The 13,659-nt window shown below is 47.9% G+C and overlaps 1 protein-coding gene across 2 annotated transcripts; it reads left to right on the plus strand.

The window, feature by feature from the left end:
- The first annotated feature begins 237 nt into the window (after nucleotides 1–237).
- On the plus strand, nucleotides 238–10,701 carry LOC135241002 (four and a half LIM domains protein 2-like). Of its 2 annotated transcripts, XM_064311087.1 has the most exons (7): nucleotides 266–387; nucleotides 841–1,005; nucleotides 6,706–6,887; nucleotides 8,087–8,261; nucleotides 8,608–8,777; nucleotides 9,118–9,304; nucleotides 10,518–10,701. In XM_064311087.1, exons 3-7 carry the CDS (start codon nucleotides 6,732–6,734, stop codon nucleotides 10,667–10,669), a joined length of 840 nt encoding a protein of 279 aa, XP_064167157.1. In that variant the 5' UTR covers nucleotides 266–387; nucleotides 841–1,005; nucleotides 6,706–6,731; the 3' UTR covers nucleotides 10,670–10,701. The 2 variants fall into 2 exon arrangements, with proteins under 2 accessions (XP_064167156.1, XP_064167157.1); XM_064311086.1 differs by lacking the exon at nucleotides 841–1,005 and having other exon boundaries at nucleotides 238–387.
- Nucleotides 10,702–13,659: the final 2,958 nt, after the last annotated feature.

Here is a 13,659-nt window from a genome sequence, read left to right on the forward strand (position 1 = left end):
TGTGTGCGTGCGTGTGTGTGAGTACGTGTGTGTGTGTGTGTGTATGTGTAGGAGGGTGTGTGTGTGCGTGCGTGTGCGTGCGTGTGTGTGTGTGTGTGTGAGTGCGTGTGTGAGTGCGTGCGTGTGTGTGAGTGCGTGCATATGCCTGCACTTGCGTGTGCTGGACTACAATACGCAGCCTTAAAAGGTCACTGGTTGGTTGGTGGCAGAGGAGTTTATCTCTGAGGCTCAGTGGAGATGTTGTATTTATAGCCATCTTGATAAAGAGTGCTCGCCCCATCCCAACTGCTCCAATTAGCTGTACCAGAGGTGGAGTAATCCGATAAAACAGAGAGCAGGACTCCCCCCATCCCAACACTTTCAGTCCGAGCAGGCAAGGGGAGCAAGGTAAGAGCCACTCACCTCCAACCCTGCATTCATACACACACCTCTCTGCTTGCCTGTCCCTCTCTCCTCTCCTCTCCTCTGCTCTCCTCTCATCGCTCTCATCTCAGTTATAGGATAGCCTCTTTCATCTCCACACTCCTCCTCTCCTCTTCTTCCCTTTCCTTTCCTCAACTCTGCTTTCCTCTCCTCTCTATCATCTCAATTCTCCTCTCCTCTTTCCTCTCCTCTCTCTAATCTCAATTTTCCTCTCCTCTCTTCCCTCAACTCCTCTCTCCTCTCCATCTCCTGTCTTCTCATCATTCCTTTCTCCCCCTCCACTCTCCCCTCACTTTTCATCTGTTTCTCTTCCCTCTTTTCTTTTTCCTACCCTACTTTCTACGCCTGTAGTTCTTTGTTCTGCCTTTCTGTCCGCTCCTGTCCTCTCTTTAATCCTCTCCCCACACTGTCTGACAGCTGAAATCTCAGCTGTGCTTCTGCTGGTACAAATACAGCTCCCTTCCTCTCCGCTCCTCTGCTTTGTGTAACTGATGCCTGCAGCCTGCAGCCTGTAGCCTACGGCTAACGGTTCTTCAGAACGAAGGGCAGCATTTCCTAAATAGTGTGCGACAGTTAACACTGGTAAGTGCTCGCGCTGGGAACCGATGCAAGCGGCCACTGCAAAGGTCAACTAGCAGTTTTCCACGTTAAATGATGTTATGGATGGATATCGGTTTTAAAAAGGCTTTTAAAAAGGCTAATTGCAAGTTGATGAGAAACAGATGTTTGTGCGTAACAGTTCTGGTGTATATTGTGACGTTTCAGATAAGAATGCTTGCAATTTTTTGAAAACAGTTTGAAAAATGAAACTTTTTTTGTGCTTTTGAGCAGAGCTGATAAGCAAAGAAAACTTGTTTTTTTAAATCTTGTGATTTTACAAAGCCGGTTTTTAACAGATGCAGTTGTCAACTATCAATTGAATTTTATTTTATTTTTTTATCCTTACACATTATAATGATAAATTCATAATGCTACCTATATAATTCTAATAATGCTATCTGAGAATAAGCAGTTAGTTATAGCAGCAGATGCCGGGAGTGAATGTACTTTACATTTAAATGGTCATCAGTCAACAATCATTTTAGAGAATCATGTAAAAGCACTTATTAAAAAACTAGATCAAATGAATGTCAACCAAAAAATGATTTTTCAGTCATAGACTTGCAATCGAGGTCCATATTCACACCGAATTACATATTTAACGACACGAATCCATATTAAACTAGCATTCGAGTACCCAAAAGGGGAAGTACCCACAATTTGACGGGGGTAAACAGATTTCAAATAGGTTCTGGTTTATATTCAGTCACACCTGCTACATCAGTTATTTTAAAAAAGACGGTTCAGTAGTAAATAGGTCACCTTTGCAGCTGAATAGTCTTTTTTAAAACACGAACGCGCCGTTTCGCGTGATCGCGTGTATATAATTAGCACTTGTGGGGACTTCCTTTGTTGCCGTGGCCACCGTTTAGCACAGTACAGAACTGTACGTGCTTCAGATGGGGGTAAGGCTAAAGGGGGGGGGGGGTATTTTTAATATGGGGCTTGTGAATATATTTACACGGGAGAGTTTAGGTAGGGCAGGATGGCTGAAGGAGGAATGGTGTTACAGTGCATGTGGCGGAACAGAATTTGGATTGTGGGGGAGGAGGGGGGGTTATCTGTAAGATAAACAGGAATGCATTTGTGTGAATACGGGTGGAATGCTGACTGAAGTTATATGTATTTGGGGGGTGGGGAGGGGGGGGTAAATGAATTGCGATGAGGGTGGGATGTCGGCTAGGAAATTTGGGTAATGTAGGAAGACAGTCGCTGGGCCCCCCCGTCCCGTCCCGTCCCGTTTAGTCACCCTCCTCCTTTTGGCTGTGAAAGCATTTGGGGGCGTCCCTGGTGAACCTCTTGTTGGCTTTAATTAGCTTTGTGTGGGTGTGGCAGCACACAGCTGGGGCTCAGTGCATCTGTCACAGTGTTGAAAGGCGGGGGGGGGGTCAGGAGTGGGGGGGGGGGGCGTGTTGGCAGCAGAGAGGCTGCACTGACATTACCAGGAGAGGTGTCAAATCGTGAGACCCTCAGAGACCTGCTTCTCCGCGTCCTGGAGAGCTTCTCCAAGGTTCACAGGAGGTGGGGGAAAGTGCAGTGGAGAAACGAGACTGAAGAAATGACAGATTCTGTCCTGTGAGCGCGCTCAGATCTGCCCGCCGGTTACATAACGGGGTTTATGAAAAAAAACGGTTAATGTGGTCACACCCTCCATACGCACCTCACATTGTTAAACTGACAGCGTCTCTCACTCCGCGCGAACTTTCGCTGGTCCGAAACCAGCAGCCAGCTGTTCCGAGCGGCGCGGGGGTTCGTACCGGCGGGGCTTCGTGAACCTCGTGAGTGTCTGAGGTGACCGTAGCGATTTGCAACTCGTAGAAAAGTCTTCTGATTGGTCAAACGAGTCGGTGACTGACAGAGCACCGGAGCACGCTTCATATTGAGCTGAAGCTACAGAAGCTGCATGCTAACCATTGTAGTGCCAGTACAGGCGTGTTTCATAAACAGCTCGCTACTTACCGAAGCCTTTTTTTGGGTAAGGTTTCTAACAAAATGTCCGCAATGTTTCTCCACAACTGCCCGTGAATGTGAACGAATGGCTTACAGAGGGCCAGGCAACATGGTAGACCAACCGTCCATTGGTTTCGTACAATATATCATTACAGACACAAAAGCACAAACAGTCAAAATGGATACTCTAATGGAAAATGTTACATAATCACTGATAAAATGACCAATAATATTTTTCCTTAATGTTAAAGTCCTTCATCAGTCCACTTGAATTCAACAGAAAGAAAAAACAGCTAATTCATGCTGCATTCTCAGTTCTCATAACTGCATGAGCCACATGGGCATCGGAGGAAGCTTCTAGAAGGCTTATCAATGGCTCTGTCCAGCAGAGAAGATGCACAGTCCTTTGATTCTCGTAAAGACGAAAGTTGAGTGAAGGAGGTAAAAAAAAAACATTTCCCAGACCAAAGAACCTCTTTAGGCAAAGCCTTCAGAGATAAAGACCTTTCTGTGTCCATGTCCTTTCATTATGAGTCTAGATATCACCCATTTAACGGGCTCCTGAGCTGAAGGTATGCACTGATCCTGGTTTACAGCTTCACACACAGCAGCTAAGATGTCTCTGCGACAGAGACATCCAATACGCCGTTGAGGGAAAGATCATATTCCGTCATATTTGTTGATCAAATATAGAACTTTATTGGGCTTGGATGTGCGATTTCAGGAATTTGCCCTTCGCTCCCTCCGTGGGATTTAAGGGATATAGTGGAGCCACGGGGGGCCTGTTTCCCAAATTCCCCAAACACCTGCCCTTCGGTACGGCGCGGTGCCGCTGCCGGCTAGCGCGGTTTCCGTTACCGCGACGCGTTGCCTTGGCGCCGTCCATCAGAGCCGATTGGCGATAGTGACAGGTGATGACGTGCCGCGGCCCGGATGCCTCCGTGGAAGTGGTGCTTTACGCGCGTCTCCGCTCCCAAATTCGGGGGGGGGACCAGCTGCCAGGACATCAAAAGAGCGCACAGCATCGCCCAGCCCAGCCAACTGCCCCCCCCCACCCCCCTCTTATCCAGCAGGGTATTTCCATTCTTTATTTTTATTTTAAGTGCACCATTCGGGAGGAGCAGGTTGTGGGGAGAGGGGGAGAGAGAAAGAGGGAGAGGACGAGGAAGAGGGAGAGAAAGAGAAAGAGAGAGATGAATTCAGAGAGAGAGAGGGTCTTCAGGCACTTTATGCATTTAGCAGATGCACTAACCCAGAGCGACCTACACAGCTTCATTTTTAAAAATATCAACTCCATTTATACAGGCGGACATTTTCCAAAGCAGTTAAGGCTGAAGAATGAAATGGAAGTGTCCCAACTGGGAAGCAAACCTGCAACCCATATAAATCAGTCAAGAATATTAAAATCAGTTCATTCCCTGATGTTGGCACTAGACTGAGAGGCAGAGGATAAATTAGGTCCCAGTGGTGGTGTAGGCCAGTGCTCTTCATTCCAGGTCCTGGAGAGCCGCAGGGTTGGCTGGTTTTTTGCTTTATCCTTAATATCAGCAACCAATTCAGACCCAAGAAGCCAGGGGAGTTAACTGTGTAAGAGGCAGCTTTATTTGATTGAATAAATGCCAGTTAACAACAGAAAGCAGCAGACCCTGAGGCTCTACAGGGCCAGGAACGAAGATCACTAGTGTGAGCACAAGTGACCAATTTCACCCATTTGACAAACGCTAGAGGAGAGAGGTCAAAGGGCAGATCCGAAGTCAGGAAAGGCAAAGGAACATTTGCAACAGGATATGGCCGAGTCTGGTTTGGCACTGGAAGGGGTGGACGGCATTAACCGGCATTTAAACCTTGCCGTTCCTCAGTACTGTGTAAAACTTTATGTGTCTCCTAATGATACTGTGTGAGTGAGTGTGCGTGTGTGTGTGTGTGTGTGTGTGTGTGTGTGTGAGAGAGAGAGAGAGCACACTGAGGAAGACAGAGGAGGGAAAAAAAGATTTAAGAGAAATACGAATGTAAAAACAGGAAGGCAGGCATTTGACATTTTTCTAGGAAAGTGAAGAATAAATCACAGGAAAGAAGTGGTTGCACTGCCAGAGAAAGAGAGAGAGAGAGAGAGAGAGAGAGAGAGAGAAGAGGGGGGACAGAGAGGGAGAGACAGTTAGGGATGCAGAGGGAGAGAGGGAGTCAGAGAAAAGGAGAAAGAGAGTAAAAGAGAGAGAAAGAACAAAAGAAAGACAGCCAGAGAGAGGGAAAGACAGAGGTTATCCTGCTTTTACACCCTGATATGATGAGACCCTGATATGATGAGACCCCTCTGCAGAGCTCTGGCTATGTGTGTACAGGACAGAGGGGGCTTTGCTGGGGAGGGACAGGGGGGGGCGCAGTGAGATGCCTCTCCCGGGGGCTCAGGGCCACAGTGCCCAGCCTGGACGCGCTCACGCTGGGGGGGCGCAGTGGATGCCTCTCTGGGCTCAGGGCCACAGTGCCAGCTGGACGTCAACGCTGGGGGGCGGGGATACGGGGGCTTAGCGGGGGAGGGTCTCAGAACAGCTGCGCTTCCCTGCATGCGAGCGGGGGTCCGTTCGGCACGCCACCGCCTCTCTCTCGCCCCTCCCGTCAGGACCTCTCGCCACCTCGCCCCGCCGCGGTGACACGCTAGCCGGGGGGGGGTGCGGAGTTTTCATACGACACCGCGCCCGGCTCCCACCGCGTGGAATCCCCCGGGGGCTTACCGGCTCCCGCCAAACTCGCCGTTCCGCGAAACGGAGCCCGGGCCCCGGGCAGATACCGCCGCCGGGCTACGGCGGGATGCCGCCGCGGGGCTGGAACGCGGCCGCGGGGTTCCAGGCGACCGGGTCGCTAGGGAACGCGTGACTGACGGCTGGCGCTGTACCACACGCTTTGGGCGCCGCACACGAAGCCTACGAATGCCTGTCTGAGCCGTCAGTCAGGGGGTCCTGCACTGACAGGACGGTCTTAAACCGTGCATGGGAACAATGTCCCACACAGCCATCTGTCACCAGCACAGTTTTAACACAAGTCCTTGTCCTTTATCCTGGGTACCGTATATATATATAGACAAATATATCACTCCAGGATGTACAGTTTTTAATTCCCAGAAGCCCTTGCCCTGACGACAGGTAAAGGTTACCTGCTTTGTGGGTCGCATTGCTAGATTGGCTCATCTACAAAAATTTCAGGAAAACTGAAAATTGTTTACTACCATAATTGTCTTCTGTGCCATTGTGTTTGTATTGGTTAAAAAAAATGCCTGTAATGTTAAGCTGGCAAAACCTGAATTGTGGTCTAGTGACACCTGAACTTACAGAAAACGTTTTAGGTCTTTCAGAAGTTCTGTTTCACAAGATCAGTGTTATTCTGCTCGTAGGAGTGGAGTTACCCTTAGTGTCACTTGATAAGCTGTGTGACCATTTAATTTAACCCCCAGGGCCTCAAAAGACTGAATATAGGCCCCTGTGGCTCTTTGGGTCAGTAAATGCATAACGTGGACAGAGTCACCTCTTCAGGAAACAGACCATAGACGAGGAAGATTGTGATTCTCACAAGATGGTGGCCAAGTCCTGTGCAGTGAATAAGGGAATAAAGTTTTCATGAAGTGAAAAGCCTTTCTCTTCTTAAGTGCTGAACTTTGTAACAATATCGTAAATGTGCCGATCTTCTCCAGTGCGAAGTAAGGAAGGAAACAGTACGGTAACGTTTTGTGTCGCTTTGCAGAGTACAGGGAGCTTTCCCGTGCCAAAATGACGGAGCGCTTCGACTGCCACTACTGCAAGGAGTCTCTGTTCGGGAAGAAGTACGTCCTGCGAGAGGACAACCCGTACTGCATCAAGTGCTACGAGAGCCTGTACTCCAACACCTGCGAGGAATGCAAGAAGCCCATTGGCTGCAACTGCAGGGTGAGCCTGTCCGTCACGAAACCGAACACTCCCACTGCCCACCCCCCCAAATGATCGTAACTATTTAGATTTTGGTAAAAATCTGAAAAAGACTCCTGCAGATCCCAGCAAAACTTTTCGAAGCAAAGAGTGTACAGTCACACAAACAAAATAAGTCACAGTGGATATTGGTGAAAACAGACGGTTCTTTCAAAATGGCCAGTAATCTGCAGGAATTTCCTGTTCCACAGTACTGCGATAGCTTGCTCCTGGCTGCAGTTCCTGGACCCCAAACTCAAAGTGTCAGGTGCGGATTCTGCCAGTTCCCTGCTTGAGCCATCTACTCCACACTGATCTGCACACACACGCGTGAGAGTGGTGGGGGTGGGGTACACAGGAATATTCACACCTCCCGATGCCCCAAAGAATCTTTATTTACTTTAGCACTTCTCTCACATCACTCACGAGGAATGATCATGGTGAGAGAACATAGAAATTTGACTGCTGGTGGTGCCTAGACAGATCAAGAGCAAAACTGAGATTTTCATTGAGGGCAAAGATCTGCCATTTCCTGAAAGACGCTGAAAGAGATCCTGTTTCCACGTGGACTCTGTCCTGCAGTGAGGAACTGCCCTCAGACCAGTGCAGTCTGGAATGCTGACTGTGGGTCGGTATCATCAGGCTGAGGGCCCTCCAGATACTCTGGACTACAGAATCTCAGAGCTTGTAATGAACTACATCCTCCAGAAATTCCAGGCTTTGGATCATCAGGGCCCACAATAGCTGAGTACCATTTAAAACACACCCCCCTCCTCCAATAATTTAAAACACCCCCTGCAACGTGACAGGAATCAGTATTCCAATTAAATGGACATTAGGGCCTATGATAAGGTTTAACCCACCTCCCTCGAGACATCTATGGTTGGATTGATCTAGAGACACATAAATACTCATGTCATATTTCAGTGATATGAATCATGGGATTGGGCTGCTGCCGTTCTCATGACTTTGTTCTAGCGTGCGGAAGGGCCTCATAAGCCTGGCATTGGCTGCAAGCCGTGCCAGCCCCCCCCTGCAGGGAGACGCGTGATTGGCTGACCCGTCACCAGGGGAGGGAGGGCAATTCCCTCTGGCCAATTAGGTGCCCGCGATCTGCCTGCACAGCGCGCGCATGACGAATCGCCTCTCTCATTGTTTCCCCCAACCCCGCCCCCCCGCAGGATCTGTCCTATAAGGACCGCCACTGGCACGAGACCTGCTTCCACTGCTTCCAGTGCAAGCGCTCGCTGGCCGACAAGCCCTTCTCCACCAAGGACGAGCAGCTCCTGTGCACCGAGTGCTACTCCAACGAGTACTCCTCCAAATGCCACGCCTGCAAGAAGATCATCATGCCTGGTGAGTAACCACGGAGACGGGGGGGCGGGGCGAGAGGGAGACAGAGAGCAGGAGAGAGAGAGAAAGGGAGAAAACAGAGAGAGTGAAAAGTTAAGAGAAAGAGAACAGTTTGATTCAGAAAACCAAACTAAAATAAAAGAATTAAAGTATGGTAAAAAGGAAAACTTGATTAAAAACTCAGTGTGAGGGAAAGTAAACTGGAGGCCTTCTGACTGTTAAAGCCTCTGTCACCTCAGCTGTCTTCTGCTGTGAAACTTAGAATACCCTTCTTTCTCTGTCACACTCTCCCTCTCTCTCCCTCTCTTCCCCTCTCCTCACCCCCCCCTCTCTCTGACCCCCCCTGCAGGCTCCAAGAAGATGGAGCACAAGGGGAACAGCTGGCATGAGACCTGCTTCACCTGCCAGCGCTGCCAGCAGCCAATCGGCACCAAGAGCTTCATCCCCAAGGACAGCCATAACTTCTGCGTGCCCTGCTACGAGAAGCAGTTCGCCATGCAGTGCGTGCACTGCAAGAAGGTGGGTCCCGTTCATCCATTCATTCATTCATGCATTCATCAATTCATCCATCCATCCATCCATCCATCCATCCATTCATTCATTCATGCATTCATCAATTCATCCATCCATCCATCCATTCATTCATTCATCCATTCATAAGGGCTATGCAATAAGGATACATGCCCAGAACTTACACCATAAGAATGATGAAAACACTTTTCTCAAATCTGGGTCAGATTATTAGAAATACTTTAACCCTACATACAGCAGAACGATTCTGGCAGATAAAAGATTCTACTATTCTTTCCCAAACATTCTCGCCCACTGCTTAAACTCCTCCCTCTGTCCGTCCCGCCAGCCAATCACCACTGGCGGAGTGACCTATCACGACCAGCCCTGGCACAAAGACTGCTTCCTGTGCACCGGCTGCAAGCTGCAGCTGGCCGGCCAGCGCTTCACCTCCCGCGACGACTTCGCCTACTGCCTCACCTGCTACTGCAACCTGTACGCCAAGAAGTGCGCGTCCTGCACCACGCCCATCAGCGGTACGGCCCCGCCCACCGCATTACGTCATCAGCCGACGCCACGGTTACCATCGGGACACATTTTCTAAGCTTTACTGATCTTGTCTGGCGTATTGGAAGCAATGAAATACTCTCAGAAAGTGCAAACCCCGCCTTCAGGTCACATTGGCAGGCTCAATTATACCAGGCAAGATCAACAGAGCACCGAAAAGTATTTGAATCCAAAACAAATTCATATTTGACCCAGGTCTGGTGTAGATTATATAGAGTATATGAGCACACTACAGCACAACTACACTGCCACAGCGAAGACACAGCGCCCCCCTATGATCGTTAGCAGAGACTACACAGAGCAGCGGAATGAACATAGCATGATAAACGGACTGCACTGTTACTATAACCAGAGGCACACAGTACACAGCAGGAAGTGTTGACGGAGGACAGATAAACAGGGGCAAGGTTAAGGGCAGCCAGCGTGCAGTCTGGAGGAGGTGGAATTTCAGTCTGGGGCAGAACACAGCCAGAGTGAGCCGTCCCCTCCGCACAGAAGCCGGTAGAAGACTGCATTTTGAGAACGGTCTCCTGCGATGAGACGTTAGAGGGGAATGTGAGGGAAAGGCAAACAGAAACACACCCGTTGAGCTCCTCAGACCACAACAGCGCACAGAGAAGTGACATTTTTCCAGCAGGCAGCAGGCCTCTGGTTCACTGTACACACATTCCTTTCTCTGAAGAGGATTCGCACTCACAGTTCCAGGTACATTAATCACTCACGCAATCCTTCCTCAGCACAGTCTCAAATAGGGTGCACTTGTGGTCTGTGCTGCAGCAGTGCAAGAACACCGTCAGGCAAACAGACACGAGTACAGACCGCCAAACGCAGACCTCCGATTACAGACCTGTGACTACAGTCCAGTTATGAGCAGCGTCCGTTCTTGTACAGCAGAACTAATCGACCACTAGAGTCTTTGCCAAGCAACCTGATTAGTAGGATCAGGTGTGTAACTGCCAGGTTGGAACAAAAGCCTGCACCCACACCGGCCCTTTCTGGATATGATTGAGGACCCCTGCTGTACAGTGATGCTATTCCCCCCTATCTCTCCCTACCCCTCTACTTCTCTGCCAATAAGAACTATTATTTCTTACTGACATCACTCTGATAAGGTACGTGACTCCCCACGGCCCACGTCTGTGCCGTAACAACATCTCGTCTGCTCGCTTGCTCCCCCTGCAGGCATGGGGGGGAGCAAGTACATCTCTTTCGAGGAGCGCCAGTGGCACAACGACTGCTTCAACTGCAAGAAGTGCTCCGTGTCCCTGGTGGGGCGGGGCTTCCTGACCGAGAGGGACGACATCCTGTGTCCCGAGTGCGGCAAAGACATGTGAGGCGCCCCCCCCAGCCCTCCCCCACCCCCCCACCGGGGGAGGAAGAGAGTCCCACACGCACGGGCCTCAGAGAGAGAGAGAGAGAGAGACGTCGACGGCGACAATGTCCAAGCACAAGAAATACTAACAGCTTTTTGTACTACCACAGACTACTCCCGCTAACAGAACATGCTATCGGACTGGCATTTATGAATTTACCGAAGTGTTCTTATAGCTCAGATGTTTTTGACTGCATGCACTGACCTATGGCTATTTCGATAATGTATCTGACGTTTTGAAGCATGAATCAAAGATAAATTAAATGACATGTAAGCACAGACTTACTATACTATGAACATGGTAAGGAAAATCTAACTAACCGAAATGAAGGATTTCTCTTTGTCTGTTTGAAGAAGCCGACAATAGCTCTTTTGTCTAAGCTATGACTTAGTAATGATATATTATACAAAGTGAGCTAACACACATTGTGACTAACAGAGATTTACACTATATGAAAATGCCATATTAATTTATGATGTGATGGTGTTGCTTTGTGTGTAAAAGTGACAATAAACTGTTTTGTTCAGGCACATTTGTCATTTCATTGCCATTTTCTTCCCTCGCTGTCAATTACATAAGATGACTCGCTCAATTTCAATTCCAGGCATTTAAAACCACCACATATTGTGAAAACTGCAGGTGAATTTTATGCAGTATGAGGAAGCTCTTTTGGCTGTTTGTTTCATCTCAGGTGTCTGGCTGGCTTCCTTCAAAAAAAAAAAAAAAACACAGAATTTCTGCAGAGAGAGACACCCATTCCACTGGGTTTAAAGCACTACTTTATGTTTTTTTTTTTTTTTTTTTTTTTTTTACAAACCCAGGCTCCCAATTGATTTGCCTAAATGATTACATCTGACACAAAATAGTAATTGCATTGACGTATATAGCGAAAATAAATGTGTGTCTGTACAGATAATTAGCCTCATTAAGCTACAGCTAAATGTGAAGCAACCAAGGCAGAGAACCAGCCTTGTAACAAATTATCTCAGATCAAATATTAATAAAACAAAACCCCCTCAGCTTGGAATAAAACCCACTCCGTCATGAAATCATCATGGGATAACACTGTGGTGTACAAGCCCTCCTCTTCCATTAGGACCTAAACCTTTATTTTAACCAGTACAGCACAGTAAAGTACAGGCATTTAGCAGACGCTCTTATCCAGAGCGACTGACACAACTTTTTACACAGCATTTCACACTGCATCCATTTACACAGCTGGATATGTACTGAAGCAATGCAGGTTAACTACCTTGATCAACAAGGGTACAATGGCAGTGTGCTACCCGGGAATCGAACCTGTGACCTCTTGAGGTTACAAGACCAGCTCCTTACCCATTATACTAACCACCGGAATATTATTCCAGGACGGCCCGGGGGATTCCCACCCGGAAGTTTATGGAAGTCTACAGTATTCCCAGTGATTCGCCACATATTTTGCGAGCTGTCTTTCACTGTGCGGATTCAGAAGGTAAAAGGCAGTCTTCACGCCATTGTGTTTACAGTTTACAGATCCCTTGAGGTCTATGGACTGTGACCTCTAGTCATCAGCGAAGGAGAGCACAGAGCATATCGGCCTATCATGGTCTACGGTCATGGGAGGAATCAGACTGCACAAGATGATCACAAATGAGTAACACAAAAAAAACACATGCCGTTATTTCACCTATGTAATGCATTCTGATGGTCCAACTGAATTTAATGATTATTTGAGCTCTCAGCCCTTTCAATGTACAGAAGGCTTAATACACACCAGGAAGGAAAATAATAATAATAATTCAAAAAGAGGCATGAACTCACCAGTTTCTTCTTGGCGCCTTTTTTCGAGACGACTTTCAAGGAATCTTCTCGGAAAAGACGCCATTAATTATAAACTGTCGTTTTCCTCCGGGCTGGCTCTCCGAACGCAGCACGCGCGGGACGCCCCCGAAGCTTCCTTCCCTCGCCACATTCCCGTCTATACGCGAGAGCGAAACTTTCCATAAACGCACGCCGTCTCTCTCTCGCACACACACTGCCAGAAAAACAACCGTCTGAGCATCAGGAGCTGACGGAGAGAGCAGGATGACAAAGCGGCGACAGACACGCAGCTGGGGCCGTTAGCCGTTTGGGCATTCCAAAAAAGCCGCACATAAATCTTCACTGCGTCGACCGGTCTGCGGAGGATGCCGCCGCCGCGCCCAAATTCTCCATGAATATCATCAAAGAACTTCGTATAAAACTTCATATTTAATACAGATGCAAGGTATCCGCCCATTGTTTACCAATCAAACACCATCTCCTTCATAATCTTTATAATACAGAATGTACACATCACAGCTGGAGAATAGTTCTGTACAGGACAGAGCACATTTTAACATTTTAACCCTTTTCGTAGAGCCCCCTTATTAAGACAAGCCTGAAAATGGCATGCCCAACTTAAATGGTTGCTATTCTTGAACCCTTTTGACTACAGGCATAATCCTGGTCTCTTCTGAGCAATAACCCTTGGGAATTTGTTTTCCAGGAGTCAAAATATTACTGACACAAAATAACAGAAGCTCAAATACAGTGGTAAGGGTTTTCCCACCTAAAATATTTTTTGATTGGATCACAAGCAAACATTTATTATTCATAGGCCTACTCCATATTTATAAGCGTACTGAATAATAATAAATAATTATGCTCACCAATATAAAATGGGATTGAGTCCTTCGCTGTGGAGTCAAAGCCATTTTCAGCGTCTTCCTGAGAAATATTCACTCAGACAAGTGATTTCTTCCAAGGCCTCCAAATGTCAAGTCTTCCATTTAGGCTTAGGCATTACAAAATAATTTTTTGTTGTAAAATAACCTAAAAGTCTCTAGAACTTTTTGTTTGCCATTGTGCAACATTCTCAGCATACGTACTGAAAAATGTATGGTTTGCACATGCAGGATAAACAATCCGTGTTCTTTTATGCAAGCCCAAGA

The sequence above is a fragment of the Anguilla rostrata genome, chromosome 15 (genome assembly GCF_018555375.3).
Source record: "Anguilla rostrata isolate EN2019 chromosome 15, ASM1855537v3, whole genome shotgun sequence".
Lineage (NCBI taxonomy): Eukaryota > Metazoa > Chordata > Actinopteri > Anguilliformes > Anguillidae > Anguilla > Anguilla rostrata.